A 22,961-nucleotide genomic window follows, 5' to 3' on the forward strand; every position below is an offset into this window, starting at 1 on the left:
CAAAACAAATTATAGCAAAGACTGTGAGTCAATGGAGTTTGGTACTGGGCACCCACTGGGATAGCATTGTGCATCCACTTTGATCTGAGGCAAGTCACTTACAATTCATGCACCAGGCTCTGTGATTTCAACATCTAGTCAATGTCCATCATGCCATGACGGCACAGTGCACAATCAATTGTTGAGGCTTGCTGCTGGTGGTGGAATCAAATGAAAATGTCTAAAATATTGATACTTAGATGGTTGAGTTGGACCCTCAACCCTTGCTCCTCTGCCCACTGATGTTTTCTGACCAGCAGAGTGTTTCCTAAGCTTCTTATTTTTAATTTCAGGCATTTTGAATACTTTGCATTTTTAAAGCTAGACTTTGGTCATACAGTGGGACATGGAACAAATGTAAGATGAGGACTGGTCTTGATCTAAGTGAATGGTGACCGGGTAAGAGAGGACCGAACTGATTGCATTATTTGCCTCTATAAGTTCATGCTCCACTTCAACCTTCCTACATTATTACCTTACACTACCAGCATCTCCACTTCATGTGCTAATTCTGCTGCCGTTCACCTCATCTATTCCCTGCAATTGTGAATTCCAAATTCCCTTCATCCTCAATGCTATTCCTGACTTTTTCTGTTTGATTTTTGGTACAAATTCTTTATTGAATTCCTAGTTTTGTTCTTGGCCAGACAGGGCCTGCCTCTATCAATGCAGCTTGGAAATTTGGGACTCCTTTAGATCACTCCTTAACCTTGACTTTCAAGAGAATAGGAGCCCAGGAACTTCACCCATTCCTGGTAAGCATCCTTGTTCTCCCTCTTGCATCCTTCTGAGAGCAAGACAAGCAGAAATGCACAAAGTTCTCCATATACTGGAAACAAAGTTCAGTACAAGTTTAGTATGGATGCCCTATTCCTTTCTAGTCCCAAAGCCATTGTTATTGCTTCACTGGCCCAAGTCATAGGGCTCAGTCACTTGAACATAAGAAATGGAGTCAGCCACTTGGCCCCTCAAGCCTGCCCTACCATTAATTAAAACCATGGCTGAAATGATCCTTGCCTCAACTCCACTCTTCCTGGTGTGTTTCCCTTTTCTTTCTAATCCAAAGTTTTGAGTGCATATAATGATAAGACTTTGTATATTTTCAATGAGTTCCATATTCAGTTACTCTAAATCCCTTAGCTTTTCAATCATTTTTATTGTTTTTCTTTTCCCTCAAGTAATACATTTTTTTGCTATCTTTCCAAGTTAGGACTGTTGCAAATGTACAACATTAAATCTCTGTGAGTCAGGATCTGACTAAATTTGTAGCTGATACCACCATAGTGGGATGCATCTCAAATAACAAGTCAGAGTACAAGAAGGAATTGGAGAGGTGAGTGACATGCTGTCATGACAACAGCCTTTCCCTCAATGTTGGCTAAACAAAAGAGCTCATTGACATCAGAAGGAGGCACGCACAGTGTATGTGCTCCTGTCTACATCAATGGTGCTGATGCTGAGGGTTTTAAGTTCCTGGGTGTGAACATCACCAAAAGCCTATCCTGGTCTAACCACATCAATGCCACAGCCAAGAAAGCTCACCAGCAGGAGGCTGAAGAAATTTTGACATGTCCCCATCAACTTTTACCAACATTTACTGATACACGATAGAAAGTTCTGGATGCATAATAGTTAGGTACGGCAACTGCTCTGCACACGACAGCAAGAAACTGCAGAGAGTTGTGGATGCAGTTCAGCACATCCTATGAATCAGCCTCTCAGTCTATACCCCTCACTGCCTCAATAAAGCAGCCAGTATGATCAAAGACCCCACCCAGCCTGGACATTCTCTTCTCCCCTCTCTCATTGTGCAAAAACCTGAAACAGCACACTACCAGCTTCAAGGACAGTTACTATCTCACTGTTGAATGATCTACTTCTGCTCCTATATCTTATGGTCTTATCATCCTCTTGAACAGACTTCTTGTACAATGAGATGTTCTCCTGACCTCACAACCCACCTTGTTCTGATCTTGCAGTTTATATTCACCTGCGGTGCACTTTCTCTGTAACTGTTACACTTTATTCTGCATTGTTCTACCTCAATGCACTGTGCATTGATTTGATCTGTATGAACAGTATGCAAAACAAGCTCTTCAGTTCACCTTGGTACATGTGCCAACGGTAAACCAATAGCAAAACCATATCCTTAACATCCCCAGAGATCTAAAGACCTGATGATATGTAAGATCATATTTCACAGCTGAAGAAGAGCTACTTGAAGCTACTGAAGAAACTCAGAAGGTCAAGCTGGATCTTTTGGGGGAAAAAGGTCTTTTTCTATTTTTTTTGGGTCCAGACCTTGCATTAGGACCAAGAGTGGAGAGTCCCCTGCTCTCTGCTAGAGGGAGATGCTGTGGAAGTGTTGTTGTCAATGCCACAGTGACATAGTTAGTCACGTTGTGGCCTTACTGTTCCAGAGACCCATTCTCTGTCCTGACCTCGAGTGCTGTCCATGTGGAGTTTCTAAGTTCTCCTCGTGACTGTTTGGGTTTCTCCCTGCTTCTTCCCACATCCCAGAGATGTGCAGATCTATAGTCTAATTAGTCACTGTAATCTGTCCCTTGTGTGTAGATGGGTGGTAGAATTTCAAGGCATTTATAGGGAATGTGGGGAATAACATGAGATTAGTGTTAGTTTAGTCTTTGATTATCTGTATGGACTTGCTGGGTCTGTTTCTGCATTGTGGGATGTGGTGACTCCATGAATTGTTTGCCTGTCCAACACCAGGGTGCTGAAGCACCTTCTTCTGAGCTCTGAAAAAGGACCAGATTACCAGGCGGACAGGAGGAAAGATTCAAGGTCCAAACACCCAATGGTGAAGTGTATCATCCTCGCAGAATCCTAGTGATCTCTGGCCCATGATCGCTCAGAATGGGACTGGAGATCTTGACTGCCTATCAGGAGGGGCACACAAAAGCTCAGTCTAAGAAGCAGTAAGTGGACCACCTCCCAAACTAGCCACCCACCCACCCATCATGGAGACCAACACCAGGCCCTACCTGTCCATTTCCAACACCTTTCTAATTGGACCCACATAACCAGAACGGAAGTTAGTCATCTTGATCTGGAAGGACTGGTGTCACTGCCTTGATAAATTCCTTCTCTTCCCATCTCCATGAGAGGTGTTTTATTATAAATGAGGGGTTGAGTAACAACAGGGTAACGTGGCAAGTTTTCATCATTACTACCTCGCCAAGACTTTCTCTATCCCAAATACCTGGCAGCAGGAGGAGGCTCTCCAATATGTGGCCCAATGATCTCTAATCTGTCTGAACACCAGAGTACATGGGAAGCCTTTGGTAACTGGGGAGCGATACCACAACAAGCCCCAACACTTCCTGAATAAGCATCCACCCAACGCTATCCAGAAAAGAGGCCCGGATCCAACTATTTACTGTCCTTCAATTCAGGTGCACTGAGGCCAGTTCACAGCTTTCCAGCTGAGAAGATTGGGATCACCATAAGCTTACCATAAGAGGGAGCGTTATTTTGTCATGGAGCGTTATTTTGTCATATTTGGAAACCGAATTCAGCTACTTGCCTGGGGATATTGAGGAAGACGATACATTGAAATTTCCAATCCTGGATTTTGGGTGTCAAATCAGTGCCGTCACACTAGAGTGAAAGAGGAGTGAAGTTAATTCTTGAAAACTTCTGTAATAGTTGTGTCATAAAATATTCCACTTCAGGGAAACATTCCCCATTAATAGGGAATGTCAGTGCATTTAGAGGAAGGTTTGGGAAGAATTTCAGACAATAATAAGTGAATCAATCAATTGTCCATTATTGGAAATGTGGTATTTCCAACTTTTTTTGCATAATTGTAACCTGATTTCTTGCAATATTTGGAAATTGAACCTAATGTTTATTTTATTTGCAATTCCTTGGGAATTTATTTTGTATATTGTTAATAGCTGAAATTAATTTTCAAAATAGTTATTGGCACCACACAGAGAAATGTATTATAAAATGCATCTGCACACATGAGTGCACAGGGACACAAAAGCATCCATGCATGTGCTCATTAGTTTCTGCCAGCTGTCAAAAAGGGAAGTGAGAAGATAGAAGCAAGAGGTGATACATCTCAGTCATTAGAACATGTAGACAACTGCACTTGGAAAACATGTGAGGAGATTGAAGAGAGCCAGAATGATACCTAATTCACAGCAAGTAACAACTTAGATAATAGGATCATAAAAGAGAACAAACATTTAGGTTCACTATAGGAAGATGGAATTGGAAGGGAGAAGAGAGAAGAAATTTGTTCTGTTCTGATTGCCCCTTCACAGGAATGATGTGGAAGCTTTAGAGAGGGTGCAGAGGAAAATTACCAGGATGCTGCCTGGATTAGAGAGCATATCTTATGAGTTCAGGCTGAGTGAGCTAGGGCTTTTCACTTTGAAGTGAAGGAGGATGAGAGGTGACTTGATAGAGGTGTATACGATGATGAGATTTACACAGATTGGACAGCCAATGCATTTCCCAGACCAGCAATGGCCAGTCTGAGAGGACATATTTTAAGTTGAATGGAGGAAAACTTAGGGGAGATGTTAAGAGATAGTTTTTTGGACAGAGAGTGATAAGTGCATGGAACACACTTAACCCAAGTGTATGCAATCTAATAGACACATAGAAAGGCACATGGATGGAAGAACAATGGACGGTTATGGACAATGTGGAAGGGAAGAGTTAGATTGATCTTGGAGTAGGTTAAAAGGCTGGCGTATCTTACTAGGAAATAGTTATCACAGGAGAGCCCAACTTTAAATACATGGATGGAAATTACAATGGACATTTACAAAATGGAGAAGATAACAGCATCTGTTAATCATAAGCTGGAACAATTTGATTCATACTGGGAAAGATGGTTTAACTACATAATGCCTCATAGGCCTGACTTTATTCTCACAAATCAATGAATATGTTGTTTAAAAAAAAAGACCACTCCCTACTTGTACATAGTTCTTTCCTTTTGCTTGTTTTTTCTTTCCACTCTTTTCTATAAGTGTATACCTCAGATAAATACTTTGTGGAGATTTGTGATATATATGATTATATGATATATATGTACAATGTCTGAAATACATCTTATGGAAAGGTTTGTTTGATGATGAACTTCAATTTAAAAAAATTACAAAAAAAAAGGCTGGCGTATCATCATGGGCCAAATGGCCGGTACTGTGCTGTACTGTTCTATGTTCTATATGTTAAACTTGTAAAGAAGTGTATGTAGATCTCACTTAGTCCACTGTCAATAGTTCTGGTCTTCATATCATACATACAAAAATGTAGAGGCACTAAAGGTAATTTGAAGAAAGATCTAGAAGAATGGGAGAAGAGGTGAGAGAAGATAACAGTTTGAGAATTCAGTTGGCTTAAGATCCTTGTAGGGGAACTGGGGCAAAATGTGATGTTTTGACTTGTAGGAGAGAATAGATCAAGGACATACAAGTTCAAAGTTCAAAGCCAATTTATTATCAATGGACATACATATTTCCATATACTACCTTGAGATGTATTTTCTTACGGATATTTACAGAAGAAATTAAGAAATACAATAGAATCTCGAAAAACTATACATAAACAAATACTGGCTGGTTTAGGTTAGTTACAAGTAAGTACAGTTGGGTTCTCTGGTAATTTTATCAATTGTATGGTCAGTATATGGAACGGACTACCACACTGAATAGCTGATGGGGTTAACAGAACTTTGAAGGACAGAGGGACCAGGGTGTCCCGGGGCACAATTGCAAATAGTTAAGTAAGCTAACAAAACTTTATTATTTGGTGGGACATTCGGAATACATTGTACAGTTTTGGTCATCTATTTTGGGAAGATCATTAATGTTCTGGAAAAGAGATTACAAGGCCAACGTGGAAATGAGCAGGTTGCATTTTGGGAACAAGGTGAAAAGGAAGGTTTATATCTAGTTACAAAGTTAGTTTGTACCTTTTAGTGTTAGAAAAGTGAGAGGGGGACATGATTTCAACACATCAGATCCTGAAGAAAGGAACGACAAGAGCCTGGAGAGCATGTTGCCTCTTGTGGGAAAATTTAGAGTTGGCGGGATTGCTTCTCGTAAACTGTCACCCATTTAAGACGGATGAGATGAGTAGATTTTAGAAAGTTGGAAATTTTCAGAACTCTATTCCTCAAAGGGAAGCAGGTCTCTGAATACCTTTAAGATAGAGCAAGATGCTCGATAAGCATGTGGATGAGAGATTACCAACAAAATGCAGAGGTGAGGCTACAAATGGTTCAGCCAGGATCACGTTAATGATGAGGGGTCAAGTATCCTACTCCTGTTCCTCACTCGTTAGGTTTTATTAGGCAGATGCATTAAAGGGGAATCTAGATGTAACATTGAAAACTATAATGTAAAGATATATTATTCTATTAACATGCATTAAAGATAAAGATATGTTATAATATATAAAGATACGTTGATGGTTTTAACAAAAGGAGAGAGGGAAGAGGTTTGAAAAGAGCTTAAACACTTGTTAGTCCAATTGAATTATTTTCTGCCACATCTACTATAAAACAGACATTACATAGACAAATAAATACCTCAAAATTTGCAGCTCCTGAATTCCACGCATTGCCCATACACAGAAGAATACTGACCCAAACAGGAATCATACTTACCACAACTCTGATGTGCTTGGATAAATCTCGGGAGCTTCTTTGCAGAAAGTCTGAAAAAGCAGTCTGGAAATCAATGTCACAAGTATCAATAAATGCATCCTGTGAATGACGCAATGTCTAATTTCTTTCGGTAGACTTGCTCTGAGTAAGTCTAAGAAAGTTGATGGTAGAACAACGAGACAGCACCAAGCCCAAATATGTAGATTCATCACATTTTGAAGTGGGATTCATGTAGGTCAGGGGTTTCCAACCTATTTAATGCCATGGACCCTTACCATTAAGCAAGGTGTCCATGGACCCAGGTTGGGAATGCCAGATGTAGATGGATGCCTCATGCTCAGTGTAGCCTCAGTGAGACAGAGGGCCCATTTCTGTGTTCCATCTCCTCTCCCTCTATATCTATATTTATTCATTGATCTATCCCAGCCCCATCATATTGATATAATCCTGAAGAATGACCAGTGGTTATCCTTCAATAAGAGTTTGAGTTGGTTGCAAGTGACTCTTGCAAATTTCGGCAAATGTACCATGGAGAGCATTCTGATCGGCTGCATCAGCATCTGGTGCGGAGATGGTAATCAGAATCAGAGGATGCACAGGATCATACGAAGCTTCAGAGGGTTTTAGACTCAGCCAGCTCCATCATGGGCACAACCCTCCCCACCACCAAGGACATCTTCAAAAGCTGGTGCCTCAAGAAGACAGCATTCATCATTAAGGATCCTCACTATCCCTACATGCCCTCTTCTCATACCACCATCCGGGAGGAGCTACAGGAGCCTGAAGACCCACATTCAATCTTTCCCCCTGCCATCAGATTTCTGAATGGTCTGTGAACGCAACCTCACTATTCCTCTTTGGCACTCTTTATTTTATTTATTTTTATTATAACTTGGACTATTTTGTGTGGCACGTGGCCAAGTGGTCAAGGCATTGGACTAGCGATCTGAAGGTCGTGAGTTCGAGCCCCAGCCGAGGCAGCGTGTTATGTCCTTGAGCAAGACACTTAACCACACATTGCTCCAGTCCACCCAGCTGAAAATGGGTACCAGCAAAAATGCTGGGGGTTAACCTCGCAATAGACTGGCGTCCCATCCGGGGAAGAGTCTCGTACTCTCAGTCGTTTCATGACACGGAGAAACCGGCTTAAGCACCGGCCTGATGAGCCAATAAGGCTCGGGCCAGACTTTAACTTTAGACTAATTTGTTACACCTGCACTGTGCCTCTGTGACAAAACAATAAATTCCATGACATTCTGTATGTCGATGACAATAAATCTGATTCTGATTCATTATAAGGCCAGTATCGATCATCTAGGTTTACAGTGAATTTTTTTAATATACAATATGATAACTAAAAAAATAAAAATTGTACTTGCATTAATATGAATGATATCTGGAAAAATCTACTAGTCTGGGTCTTCCTCTTTGGAGCAAAGAAGACTGAGGGGTGGCTTTATATATATATATAGGTTTATAAAATCATTCAGGCATGATAAAGTGGATATCAGAGACTTTTTTCTCAGCGTAGGGTACATACAACTAGAGGACACGAGTGTAAAGTGAGAGGGGAAGGTTTGAAAGGGATCTGAGCGTCAACTTTTCCACAAAGGATTGTGAGTGTGTGAAACGAGTTGCCAGATGAAATGATAGAAGCAAGTACACTTGCAATGGTTAAAAGACATTAGACAGGTACATGGATATGCAAAACGTTGAAAGATAAGGGCCAAATATGGGCAGGAGAGACCAGCTCAGGTAGTCACCTAGATAGCCATGTACGAGATTGGCTGAAGGGCCCATTTTTGTACTGTAAAACCTTGTGACTCTATAAGTATCACCAAAGTCCTGAGTGTGGTGATTATTGGAATCTTACTGTACAAAGATTTGATCACTTGTCCTGATTAGTCAGACCTGAACCTTTGATTCAGTGTAGGACTGAGCCAAAATGATTGAACACCCACATTTACTTTCCCTTGCGCCTTGCTGTAGAATATGCAGAACACTCTTCGCAATGAATTCACCTCACTGTCAGGACTTACACATGGCTACTGGAAGGGGGTTCAAGTACTGCAGCTACTGGAACTGGAGATAAAGAGAACTACTATCATTTAAATAGAACATCCAAAATTAATGGGATTAAACCTACCAATGTAGAAAAGGACATGGGAGAAAAGGGAAAGGAGACAAAGGAAGAAAAGAAATTTATATTGGAACTATACTGTGTCTTTAACAATCTCAGTTTGTTTCAAGACACTTTGCATTACAAACTACTGGGATATAGAAAATCGAAAAGCAGCAAACTGTGTTCATCTGACACCCATAAAACACAATAAACAATAACATCATCCAATAACACTAACTCACCCTGTTGTCGTTACTAACATCGGGGAAGAGCAGCTGGAGCATGAAGACACACACTCAATATTCAACAGATTTCTGAACGATTCACCAACCCATGGTCACTACCTCACTATTTGTAGTTTTCACTACTTCTCTATTTATGTAACATGGAATTTTTATGTATAGCATAGGACTGCTGCCGTAAAACAACTGATTTCACAATAAAACTGGCAAAGCTTGAACTCAGCAGGTCAGGCCATATCTGTGCAAGCTTCATGACTTCCCCCTCCCAACTTTTATTCGCCACTTTGGCCTCTTACCTCTTCTCACCTGTGTATCACCTTCCCCTGGTGCCCGTCCTCCTTACCTTTCCTATCAGAGTCCTTCCTCTCCATCCCTTTACCTTTCCTTCTCACCTGCCTCACCTGTCACCTATGAGGTGAATAGGTGAGGCCACATTTTGACATCTTCCCCCTTCCTTTCCAGGTCCTGAAGAAGGGTCTCAGCCCGAAGCATCGACTGTTCATTCCTCTCCATAGACGCTGCCTGACCTGCTGAGTTCCTCCAGCATTGTCTGTGTTGCTATCATTGATATATGCTCTTACTCATCTCTGATGCTCTGCAAGGTGAATGTTTCCGCTGGTCAGAGGCTCAAGGACATTCTAGTAAAGTCTCCCTTGTAAATTTGCACCTTTTATATTTGATACTACTTACCCCTGCATAAAACATCTTGTTCCTAAATCGACTGTTGAACCGTTCTGGATTTGCTTCTATAAAAATGGAGGGAAACCAATCAGTACCCGATGCACAGCAAACTACTAACAGCTTATCTAAACACTCTCACTCAAAACACAAAAGAAAGGAACTTTGAAATGAAATAGATGTAAAAATAATGGCTGGTAAGATCCAGATTGTTGTCCTCTGTGTGTAATACAGCTTCGACAAACTAGAACCAGATTATTCCTGAACAAAGCCTAATTTGGTGCAATGATATTCGCAGGTGACTTGTGATCCAGCACAGAAACATCGACACATCCGTAGATTTTCCAGATCCCTAGTTAGGAACCTATCACCAGCATAGCAGGTCCAGTCCTTCGCTATCAAAGCGAAAAGCCCTCGCTCACTCAACCTAAACATATAAAACATGCTCTCTAGAGGTGTATATGATGATAAGAGGCATTGATAGAGTGGACAGCCAGCACCTTTTTCCCAGGGCATAAATGGCTAATATGAGAGGGCATAACAGTTGGGTTGAGTTGTCCAGTCTTAGCAATCCACTGGCAAACATCCGTCACCAAACGAGGAGACATCATCAGTGCGCTGTTCACTTGTGGTGAGTCCTCCAAGTACACTCTTGCATGGTGACGAAATATTCACAAATGGATTGCCGAGATTTGAGACCAACTCAACACAACCATCAATTACCCGAGCTACACATTTCCCAAGTTATTTCCGGGGGAATAATTTTAAGGTGATTGGAGGACAGTGTAGAGGACATGGCAGGGATAGTTTTCTTTTAACAGAGTGCAGGGTGATAGAGGAAGATACTTTATGGACATTTAAGAGACATCAGAAAAATGCAAGAGGAAAGCATTAGAATGATCTTGGAGTAGGTTTAAAGGTCGGTAAAACATCATGGGATGATGGAACTGCACTCATGCACCTGAGACAGTGGCTATATGTGTAATTATATTTGTAATGCAGTTACCGATGAGCCCATGTGCCTGTTTTGTATACTTTGTGTGGTATGTGAATGTGTGTATGTGGTTGCATGCAGTTGAGCTTCGGATGTGAGTCTAGCTGGCTGGTGGTGCCATGGTAACAGCACCGGACTTCAAGGTGAATGGTCCCGAGTTCAAATCCGGCTGGCCCTTCACATGCTTTCCAATCATGCTGGGTCGAGCGTTGAGCTAGCAACTCGGCCTGTTGAAAAACAGTCAACAGTGCTACAGAAATGGCAAAGATGCCGCCCGACGCACCACAAGGCATGAAAAGGAACAACAACTACTACACATATTCTACAAGTGAGCATCTGGCATGCATACAGACACGTGAACATGTGATGCACGTGACTTCACACTGTAGCCAGACAAACATTATGATTAGAAAGGGAAGGGAAAGTCCTGTTAATGAATGGGGACTTGGTTGCATTCACTACTATCATAGCTGGGTTAGTTTTCATCCATTCAGAGGGGAAGAATCCAGTTTGCCTTCCATCATTTTGTAAGCAGAAGGAGTTACTTTAGTCAGGCATTTAATCACTAGTTTGATCAGTTTGGCACAACTTCATGGTTGAAGAGCCTGTTCCTGTGCTGTATAGTTCCATGGTGCTGCTCCAGGTGTCTGGTGGAGGGCAAGATAACACATTATATACAAAGCACCACCAGCGACCCACTGCAGACTCCATCGCCCCGCAGAATAGTCCCACCAAACATGGTACTTTCTGGTCCGCTTCATGGGGCAGGGGGACTTCCATTGGGCACATTTTCAATGGCTATCCACCCACTTTCAGCCACAGCTCTGTGGATAATTTTTATCATCACAGTCCCGTGCTGTAATGTCAACAAAGTCAGTGGAGAGACACTGAAGCTAGTGGTTACCACTGTTTTATTCAACAAAATGAGACACTCTTGAAGGAAGAGGCCTCCTGACCCAATATTACATGACATTTTTATATGCTAAAGATCAATTCTAGAGTTACAATATATCTACATGCTTCCTTTGAATTACATGCAGACACCCAAAAGGAATGTTAATCAGCATCACAGTATGTTGACAGGCCGACTAGGGCGGGGGTCGGCAACCCGCGGCACTGGAGCCGTTTGAAAAATAAATGGTCAGTATTTAATTAAAATGTATTTTATGTTAGTTTGTTAGTTTTTGAAATGTAATTCTAAATTTGAAGATTATGGTGATCTTGTACAATCTAAATAAGACGTTGTGGCGACCCATTTCCTGGCACATTGGAACCGGCTCACAATTAGCCTGCGTTCAGGCTAAGGGAGATAGCCTACGGGGGTTTGTGAGTACGTGTCTTTTGGAGCATCCGCGCCCATGGGGGCCGGTTTGAGGGAGGCTTAAAAGCAAGGCTGTTTAGTTCAAATAAAGTTATTCGACTGCAGTTTACTGACTGCGTGAGCACACCGCTACAACGTGTTCTTATCGCTATTAATATACGTCACCACTGCCAATACCTGACACCCGTCAGTGCGCGATTTCTTTAACTTTTCGATCCAAGGTAGGCTAACTATGGAGAATTCTAAAAAAAGAAAAGTGACTGAAGAAAACAGAACATTTAATGATACGTGGATAGATTCATTTGCTTTCACTGTTGACGAGACCGGTTTACCGGTATGCTTAATATGCAATGAGAAACTAGCAAACAACAAAAAGTCAAATGTCGCTAGGCATTTCCAGAATAAACACACAGCCTTTGCTCAAAAATATCTGGATGGAGATGAGAGAAAAAAAACCGTTTCGGAACTGATGTGGAAGGTTGATCTGAGCAAAAATCATTTCAAGAAATGGATGAAGTCTGGAAAATCAACTACATACGCTAGTTATATTGCCGCCCAGGAAATAGTCAGGCACAGGAAGCAGTTTACAGATGGTGAATATATAAAAGAATTTTTCATTAAGATTTCAGAATATTCACGGACTTTAAAAACAAGAGTGAAATTGTGCAGAAAATCAGGGATATGCCCCTCTCTGCAAAGACTGTCAAAGACAGAACCATAAAAATGGCAGAAGACATCACAAGACAGCAAATTAAAGACATCAGTTCAGCTGGGGCCTACTCGATTGCCTGTGATGAGTCTAAAGACAAAGGTGATATTGAACAAATAGCGCTGTTCTGCCGGTATGTAAACTCTGCCGGGCCACAGGAAGAACTGATTGAGTTGATACCTCTAAAAGACCAAACACGGGGGGAGGACATCTGTGAGGCTGTCTTGAATTGTTTAAGAGCCAAAGGAATAAAGGCCACCCACCTGGTGTCAGTAGCTACTGATGGGGCACCGAGTATGACAGGAGCACACAAGGGATTTGTGGCTTTACTGCAGAAGTCGCTGGACAGAAAGCTGCTGACTTTTCACTGCGTCTTGCACCAAGAGGCACTGTGCGCTCAAACATTTCCTCCGGAATGCACAGAAGTAATGGATGTTGTCATTCAGATTGTCAATAAAATAATGGCAAAAAGTTTAAATCACCGTCAATTCCGTTTGTTACTGGACGAGCTGGAAAGCGCATATTCTGATCTCCTGCTGCACAACAAAGTCTGGTGGCTGTCCACAGGGGAGGTGCTGAAACACTTTGTTGCCTGTCTGGAAGAAGTGAAAACTTTCCTGGGCAGCAAAGGGTTCACCTTTCCTGAGCTGGAACAGCCAGAGTGGCTGGAAAAGCTACACTTCATGGTAGACATGACAGCTGAACACAGCTCTTCAGGGGAAAGGACGTACAGCCCTACATATGTTAGAGGATGTTTTGGCATTTGAGCGCAAGTTGACAGTGCTTGCCAGAGATTTACAGAAAGGCACTTTGTCTCACTTCCCCAATTTGAGAGAGTTCAAACAAGGTCACGACATGATAAATTCGGAGTACTTACATTCTGCAATCATCGCAATGCAAACATCGTTTGGGAAACGCTTCTGTGAGTTCAGAGAGGAAAAAAACACATTATCCTTCCCGGTCACTCCCCTAAGCATCAATCCATCCCTACTGAATACGACTGTATTGGCAGGTGTGACTCAACCTGATCTTGAGATGGAACTGGCCGACATAGCCGACAAAGACATATGGGTGTCCAAGTTTAGACGCTTGACAGCAGACGTTGAAGATGTTGCCGTTCTTGCTCAGAATCACAAATGGAATGATATTGAAAACCTCTTAAAACCGGACAAACTTGTGTTCGAAACATGGAATGCTATCCCTGACATTTATGTAAACATTAAAAAGTATGCGCTTGGAGTCCTGTCGATCTTTGGATCCACATATATATGTGAGCAGGTGTTCTCCAACATGAACTTTATTAAAAACAAACATCGTGCACGTCTCACAGATGACAGCTTGCGATCCTGTGTAAAGATGAAGGTGACGTCATACAGCCCTAATGTGCAGACGCTGTGCGCTGAGGTCCAGGAGCAGAAATCCCATTAACCAAGTATGATAAATATTTTAATTGCCTATTATTTTACGTATATTCATATTTTTTCATTGTTCAGTGAAATAGTCCTTTTATTTTTCAGGTTGACAACTGGCTGACGTTATTTTTGTTTTGCTGCTGGCGGAAAATTTAAGTTCGGCATTTTTCATAAATACTAGAAGGACTCAAATAGACATTGAGTATTTTACTTAAAAGTAACCTTCAACCCAACGTCTTTTTCTTGGAGTTCAAAATGTTTTTGTTGAATGCAGAAATGTAATTTCATTTCCTCTGCAGGAGTTCATCGATTTCATAAATGCAACACATTATAGTTTGTTTATACATAGCATAAAGGCAAAAAAAAACGTTGTATGCAGTGTTATTTCATTTTAAATGTCAAATGGGTTTTGTGGCTCCCAGTGTTTTCTTTTCTGTGGGAAACGGGTCCAAGTGGCTCTTTCAGTGGTAAAGGTTGCTGACCCCTGGACTAGGGGGAATGCCATACTAGATCTAGTATTAGGTAACGAACCGGGTTAGGTCACAGATCTGTCAGTGGGTGAGCATCTGGGGGACAGTGACCACCGCTCCCTGGCCTCTAGCATTATCATGGAAAAGGATAGAATCAGAGAGGACAGGAAAATTTCTAATTGGGGAAGGAAAATTTATGAGGCTATAAGGCTAGAACTTGCAGGTGTGAATTGGGATGATGTTTTTGCAGGGAAATGTACTATGAACACGTGGTCGATGTTTAGGGATCTCTTGCAGGATGTTGGGGATAAATTTGTCCTGGTGAGGAAGGTAAAGAATGGTAGGGTGAAGGAACCATGGGTGACAAGTGAGGTGGAAAATCTAGTCAGGTGGAAGAAGGCAGCATACATGAGGTTTAGGAAGCAGGGATCAGATGGGTCTATTGGGGAATATAGGGTATCAAGAAAGGAGCTTAAGAAGGGGCTGAAGAGAGCAAGAAGGGGGAATGAGAAGGCCTTGGCAAGTAGTGTAAAGGAAAACCCCAAGGCATTCTTCAATTATGTGAAGAACAAAAGGATGACAGGAGTGAAGGTAGGACCGATTAGAGATAAAAGTGGGAAGATGTGCCTGGAGGCTGTGGAAGTGAGTGAGGTCCTCAATGAATACTTCTCTTCGGTATTCACCAATGAGAGGGAACTTGATGACAGTGAGGACAATGTGAGTGAGGTTGATGTTCTGAAGCATGTTGATATTAAGGGAGAGGAGGTGTTGGAGTTGTTAAAATACATTAGGACGGATAAGTCCCCGGGTCCTGACGGAATATTCCCCAGGCTGCTCCACGAAGTGAGGGAAGAGATTGCTGAGCCTCTGGCTAGGATCTTTATGTCCTCGTCCACGGGAATGGTACCGGAGGATTGGAGGGAGGTGAATGTTGTCTCCTTGTTCAAAAAAGGTAGTAGGGATAGTCTGGGTGATTATAAACCAGTGAGCCTTACGTCTGTGGTGGGAAAGCTGTTGGAAAAGATTCTTAGAGATAGGATCTATGGGCATTTAGAGAATCATGGTCTGATCAGGGACAGTCAGCATGGCTTTGAGAAGGGCAGATCATGTCTAACAAGCCTGATAGAGTTCTTTGAGGAGGTGACCACACATATAGATGAGGGTAGTGCAGTGGATGTGATCTACATGGATTTTAGTAAGGCATTTGACAAGGTTCCACATGGTAGGCTTATTCAGAAAGTCAGAAGACATGGGATCCAGGGAAGTTTGGCCAGGTGGATTCAGAATTGGCTTGCCTACAGAAAGCAGAGGTTTGGATTGGAGGGTTGTGACTAGTGGTGTCCCACTAGTTCTGGGACTTCTACTTTTCGTGATTGCTACTAACAAACTGGATGTGGGGGTGGAAGGATGGGTTGGCAAGTTTACAGATGACACAAATGCTGGTGCTGTTGTGGATAGTGTAGAGGATTGTCAAAGATTGCAGAGACATTGATAGGATGCAGAAGTGGGCTGAGAAGTGGCAGACGGAATTCAACCCGGAGAAGTGTGAGGTGGTACACTTTGGAAGGACAAACTCCAAGGCAAGGTACAAAGTAACTGGCAGGTTAATTGGTACTGTGGAGGAGCAGAGGGATCTGGGGGTACATATCCACAGATCCCTGGAAGTTGCCTCACAGGTAGATAGGGTAATTAAGAAAGCTTATGGGATGTTAGCTTTCATAAGTCGAGGGATAGAGTTTAAGAGTCACAAGGTAATGATGCTGCTCTATAAAACTCTAGTTAGGCCACACTTGGAGTACTGTGTCCAGTTCTGGTTGCCTCAGTATAAGAAGGATGTGGAAGCATTGCAAAGGGTACCGAGGAGATTTACCAGGATGCTGCCTGGGTTAGAGAGTATGCATTATGATCAGAGATTAAGGGAGCTAGGGCTTTACTCTTTGGAGAGAAGGAGGATGAGAGGAGACATGATAGAGGTATACAAGATATTAAGAGGAATAGATGAAGTGGACAGGCAGCACCTCTTCCCCAGGGCACCACTGCTCAGTACAAGAGGACATGGCTTTAAGGTAAGGGGTGGGAAATTCAAGGGGGATATTAGAGGAAGGCTTTTTACTCAGAGAGTGGTTGGTGTGTGGAATGCACTGCCTGAGTCAGTGGTGGAGGCAGATACACTAGTGAAATTTAAGAGACTACTAGACAGGTATATGGAGGAATTTAAGGTGGGGGGTTATATGGGAGGCAGGGTTTAAGGGTTGGCACAACATTGTGGGCCGAATGGCCTGTAATGTGCTGTACTACTCTATGTTCTAAGTTCTATTGTCTGGCTTGCAATCATCTCCAGTCAGTCTGCAGCTTCAAAACAAAAACTACTGTTCAGGGCTGCATTTTAAATTCTATCTACAATCCATGTTCATGTCTGAAGACTGGTTGTTGGTGAAATAAATATTTGCTATATACTCAACTCCAGATATGCCCTAACACCATGGTCCATAAACAAGGGGCACATTGTTTTATTAGGAGCAAAAGGGTAACTAGGGAGAAATAAGGTCCCACTAAGGACCAGTGTGGCCTTAGGGAAGGGAATGGTGCTGTGTTGAGATATATCAACATTACAAAAGTGGAGGCACTGACAGCCCTGAGGCACATAAATTTGAATATGCATTTGCCCCAACCAAGAGAACCTTAAAGCAGTGAAGGAAGATAATGAAGAAATTCCTGTAGCTCTGGCAGAGATGTTTGTTGTCAACACTAGCCGCAGGTGAAGTACTTGAGAACTGTGAGTAGCTAAGCATAAACATAAAGATTCTGCAAATGACGGAAAACCAGAGTTACACACACGAAATGCTGGACATTGGACAGATCCTTAATCAGGCCTGAAATATAACTATATAACAATTACAGCACGGAAACAGGCCATCTCGGCCCTTCTCGTCCATGCCGAATGCTTACTCTCACCTCGTCCCACCAACCTGCACTCAGCCCATAACCCTCCATTCCTTTCCTGTCCATATACCTATCCAATTTTTTTTTAAATGACAATATTCAACCTGGCTCTACCACTTCTACTGGAAGCTCGTTCCACACAGCTGCCACTCTCTGAGTAAAGAAATTCCCTCTTGTGTTACCCCTAAACTTTTGCCCCCTAACTCTCAACTCATGCCCTCTTGTTTGAATCTCCCCTACTGTCAATGGAAAAACCCTATCCACATCAACTCTATCTATCCCCCTCATAATTTTAAATACCTCTATCAAGTCCCCCCTCAACCTTCTCTGCTCCAAAGAATAAAGACCTAACTTGTTCAACCTTTCTCTGTAACTTAGGTGCTAAAACACAGGTAACATTCTAGTAAATCTCCTCTGTACTCACTCTATTGTATTTCCTATAATTCAGTGATCAGAACTGTACACAATACTCCAAATTTGGCCTCACCAATGCCTTGTACAATTTTAACATTACATCCCAACTCCTATACTCAATGCTCTGATTTATAAAGGCCAGCATATGAAAAGTTTTCTTCACCACCCTATCCACATGAGATTCCACCTTCAGGGAACTATGCACCACTATTCCTCATCACTCTGTTCTACTGCATTCTTCAATGCCCTACCATTTACCATGTATGTCCTATTTTGATTAGTCCTACCAAAATGTGGCACCTCACACTTATCAGCATTAAACTGCCATCTTTCAGCCCATTCTTCTAACCGGCCTAAATCTCTCTGCAAGCTTTGAAAACCTACTTCATTATCCACAACGCCACCTATCTTAGTATCATCTGAATACTTACCAATCCAATTTATCATCCCATCATCCAGATCATTAATATATATGACAAACAACAATGGACACAGTACAGATCCCTGAGGCACACCACTAGTCACCGGCCTCCAACCTGACAAACAGTTATCCACCACTACTCTCTGGCATCTCCCATCCAGCCACAGTTGAATCCATTTTACTACTTCAATATTAATACCTAACGATTGAACCTTCCTAACTAACCTTCGTGTGGAACCTTGTCAAAGGCCTTACTGAAGTCCATATAGACAACATCCACTGCTTTACCCTCGTCAACTTCCCTCGTAACCTCTTCAAAAAATTCAATAAGATTTGTCAAACATGACCTTCCATGCATAAATCCATGTTGACTGTTCCTAATCAGACCCTGTCTATCCAGATAATTATATATACCTTCTCTAAGAATACTTTTCATTAATTTACCCACCACTGACGTCAAACTTACAGGCCGATAATTGCTAGGTTTACTCTTAGAACCCTTTTTAAACAATGGAACCTCATAAGCAATATGCCAATCCCTCATATGCCAATCCTCCGGCACCATCCCCGTTTCTAATAACATTTGGAATATTTCTGTCAGAGCCCCTGCTATTTCTACACTAACTTCCCTCAAGGTCCTAGGGAATATCCTGTCAGGACCTGAAGATTTATCCACTTTTATATTCTTTAAAAGCACCGGTACTTCCTCATCTTTAATCATCATAGCTTCCATAACCACACTACTTGTTTCCCTTACCTTACACAATTCAATATCCTTCTCCTCAGTGAATACCGAAGAAAAGAAATTGTTCAAAATCTCCCCCTTCTCTTTTGGCTCCACACATAGCTGTCCACTCTGATTCTTTAAGGGACGAATTTTATCCCCCACTATCCTTTTGTTATTAATATAACTGTAGAAACCCTTTGGATTTATTTTCACTTTACTTGCCAAAGCAACCTCATATCTTCTTTTAGCTTTTCTAATTTCTTTCTTAAGATTCTTTTTACATTCCTTATATTCCTTGAGCACCTCATTTACTCCATGCTGCCTATATTTATTGTAGATATCTCTCTTTTTCCGAACCAAGTTTCCAATATCCCTTGAAAACCATGGCTCTCTCAAATTTTTAACCTTTTCTTTCAACCTAACAGGAACATTAAGATTCTGTACCCTCAAAATTTCACCTTTAAATGACCTCCATTTCTCTATTACATCCTTCCCATAAAACAAATTGTCCCAATCCACTCCTTCTAAATCCTTTCACATCTCCTCAAAGTGAGCGTTTCTCCAATCAAAAATCTGAACCCTGGGTCCAGTCCTATCCTTCTCCATAATTATATTGAAACTAATGTCATTGCGATCACTGGACCCGAAGTGCTCCCCAACACATATCTCCGTCACCTGACCAATCTCATTCCTTAACAGGAGATCCAACGCTGCCCCTTCTCTAGTTGGTAACTCTATGTACTGCTGCAAAAAAACTATCCTGTACACATTTTACAAACTCCAAACCATCCAGCCCTTTTACAGAATGGGCTTCGCAGTCTATGTGTGGAAAATTAAAATCTCCCACAATCACAACCTTGTGCTTACTACAAATATCTGCTACCTCCTTACAAATTTGCTCCTGCAATTCTCACTCCCCATTAGGTGGACTATAATACACCCCTATAAGTGTTACTATACCTTTCCCATTCCTCAGTTCCACCCAAATAGTCTCCCTAGACGAGCCCTCTCATCTATCCTGCCAAAGCACCGCTGTAATATTTTCTCTGACAAGCAATGCAACACCTCCCCCTCTTTCCCCTCCGATTCTATCACACCTGAAGCAACAAAATCCAGGAATAATTAATTGCCAATCACACCCCTGCTGCAACCATGTTTCACTAATAGCTACATCATCATATTTCTATACGAGTTCTAAGCTCATCCACCTTTCTTACAATGCTCCTAGCATTAAAATAAATGCATTTAAGAAATCTCCACTTCTTACTCTCTGTCTATCGACTCTTTATTCCCCTCCATAGATGCTGCCTGACCTACTGAGTTCTTCCAGAATTTTGTGTGTGTAACTCTGGAAGTGGATAAAATAATGCCATTATTTAAGAAGGGCATTGGGGATAAGCCAGGGAACTATAGGCTGCAGAGTTTAGCACTCATGATTGGAAAGTTACCTCAGGGGATTATGCAAGAGAAGACATCAGCATTTGGAAAGGACTGATCAGGGAAAGTCAGCATGGCTCTGTGTGTGGGAAATTGTATCTCATGGCACCCACCATCTAGATCAGGCTCTCTTCTCTCTGCTGCCATCAGAAGTAGGTACAGGAGCAGTAGATCCCACACCACAAGGTTCATAAACAGTTATTGCCCTTCAACTATCAGGTTCCTGAATCAGCGTGGATAACTTCACTCACCTCAACACTGAACTGATTCCAGGATTCCAGGACTCTGCAACTCTCCTGTTGTCAGTAGATGTTTTGTCTTCTTGTGCACATTGGTTATTTGATCTGTCTTTGTGTATAGGCTTTCATGGATTCTACTATCTTTCGTTGTTCTACTGTGAATGCCTATAAGAAGACTATTCGCAGGATAGTATATGATGACCTATACAGTACGGACTTCAATAATGAATTGAATTTCAAATTGGATTAAGTTTTTGATGAAGTGACCCAGGTGACTGAGGACCAAGGATATTATCTCCATGGACCTTAGCATGGTTTTTGGCAAGATCCTGCATGGGAGGCTGGTCCAGACCGAATAGCCTTTGATCACAAGTGACAGCCAATTGAATATGAAATTGGGAGCCAAAAGGTGATGATGGAGGGCTTGACTTTCTGAATGGAGATTTGAGAACAGTGGTGCACCACAGAGATCAGGGCAGAGTCCTCTGTTGTTTGCCTTATACTTTAATGATCTGCACGAGGATTTAGTGGCATGATTAGGGACTTTGCAGATGACACTAAGTTTAGTGGTACAGTGGACAGAGAACAAAGTTGTCTAAGGTTATAACAGGATCCAAGTCAGTGTTTCCCAACCTTTCTTAGCCAATGCCCCCGTAAAGGATTTTCATAATTGCCAACACTCCCCTAAAGCACCTTCCTATTTGCCAATAACCCTCTTAGGCACAATATACTTCCCGGCACACTCAGAGTATAAAAACATGTCTACTGTATGCAAACATGAGAAAAATGATACTGCTTTAAATTTTTATTTGTCTTTAAACCTAGCTTACACAGTACAGCAGCTACGATATCAATGTAATGCTTGAGTTTGATAGTTTTTAGCAAGAGTTGATATATCTGGTTCAAGTTGTGTTAGCAAAAGCCTTAAGTCCCCATGTGTAACAATGTCCAAGCAGTTTCTGTTTTTTGTGAGTATGTGGTTCACTGCACTTAAGCCTTTTTTTAACAAGGTAGGAGGATGGAAATGCAGTTTGGCACTTCTCCAAAGGCCAGGAAACTTAGTATGACAGTGTAGCCACATACCACAAAAGCCTGACATTTTTGAAAAGCATTTTTTTGCTTCTTCATCATTCTGAATTTCAATAATTTCTTCTTGCAACTCTCTTCCTGTTCTTCCACTTTGCAAAGAAATTGGTTAATTACACACTGGAATTTCCAGATTGTTCAAAATCCTTGAATTGATGCTGAAAATCCTTCTTCAGTGACTGCAGGCATAAGCGTGTCTGTAGGCCTCCGTTAGTCTCAATAGACCATGGATTTGCGCCTTGGAAAGTTTCCAGGGTGCAGCCTGGGCAAGGTGTTTTTTTGTAAGACCAGTAGTTGCCCAAGTTGCAAGTCTCCCCTCTCCACGCCACCAATATTGTCCAAGGGAAGGGTATTAGACCCATACAGCTTGGCACTGGTGTCATCACAGAGCAATGTGTGGTTAAGTGCTTTGCTCAAGGACACACATGCAGCCTCAGCCAAGGTTCAAACTAGCGACCTTCAGATAACTAGATGAACGCCTTAACTACTTGGCCATGCACCAACACAGGTGTAAGCAGTACTCTTGCAAATCACCATCAGTGAAGACAGTGCCATACTTCCATGCAGGGAAACTGTGAGAACATTCTTCTCCCAATGTTTTACTTATGTATTTCCAATTATCTAATAAAAGTGGACACCGCACTTTTTGTCTGGATTAGATTGAAATTCTCACCCTGCAGTTTCATATTTAGATTGTTCATTTTGCCATACAGATCCATCAGGTATGCCACATCTCCACGTAGAAGTTCAATCTTATTTCCCAAGCTCTTGTCAACTTTGAGCAAAAATACAACCACAGTGTCAAAAAGATCAAGGAAACGTTTTAAGCAGCAGTCTTTTGACAGAGAATTTCTTCATAAACTTTTCCATTTTTGATAAACTGGCATATGCCATCAGCAATGCCTCATGGTCTCACAAAGTTGACTCATCCGGTTGTATCTCAAATTCTGTTTTTTGTAGCTCTGTACCTAGTTGATACTCCATGCCTTCACTCATTTTGTCAACACAACAAGCTACAGAGTTTATTACTCAGAGAAAATTATTCTAAAATATTGGTT

The 22,961-nt window shown here is 41.8% G+C and overlaps 1 protein-coding gene across 2 annotated transcripts in view; it reads right to left on the reverse strand.

The window, feature by feature from the left end:
* The window catches only part of dgki (diacylglycerol kinase, iota), a 253,553-nt gene that overhangs the window by 72,944 nt on the left and 157,648 nt on the right, over positions 1-22,961 (reverse strand). For both annotated transcript variants that reach the window (XM_059977765.1, XM_059977764.1), the window contains 3 exons: positions 9,743-9,798; positions 6,689-6,751; positions 3,584-3,657 (listed from right to left, as the gene is read on the reverse strand). In XM_059977765.1, the coding sequence (XP_059833748.1) occupies positions 3,584-3,657; positions 6,689-6,751; positions 9,743-9,798 (193 nt within the window). The remainder of the gene's footprint in view (positions 1-3,583; positions 3,658-6,688; positions 6,752-9,742; positions 9,799-22,961) is intronic.

The sequence above is a fragment of the Hypanus sabinus genome, chromosome 8 (genome assembly GCF_030144855.1).
Source record: "Hypanus sabinus isolate sHypSab1 chromosome 8, sHypSab1.hap1, whole genome shotgun sequence".
In the NCBI taxonomy this organism is placed as follows: domain Eukaryota; kingdom Metazoa; phylum Chordata; class Chondrichthyes; order Myliobatiformes; family Dasyatidae; genus Hypanus; species Hypanus sabinus.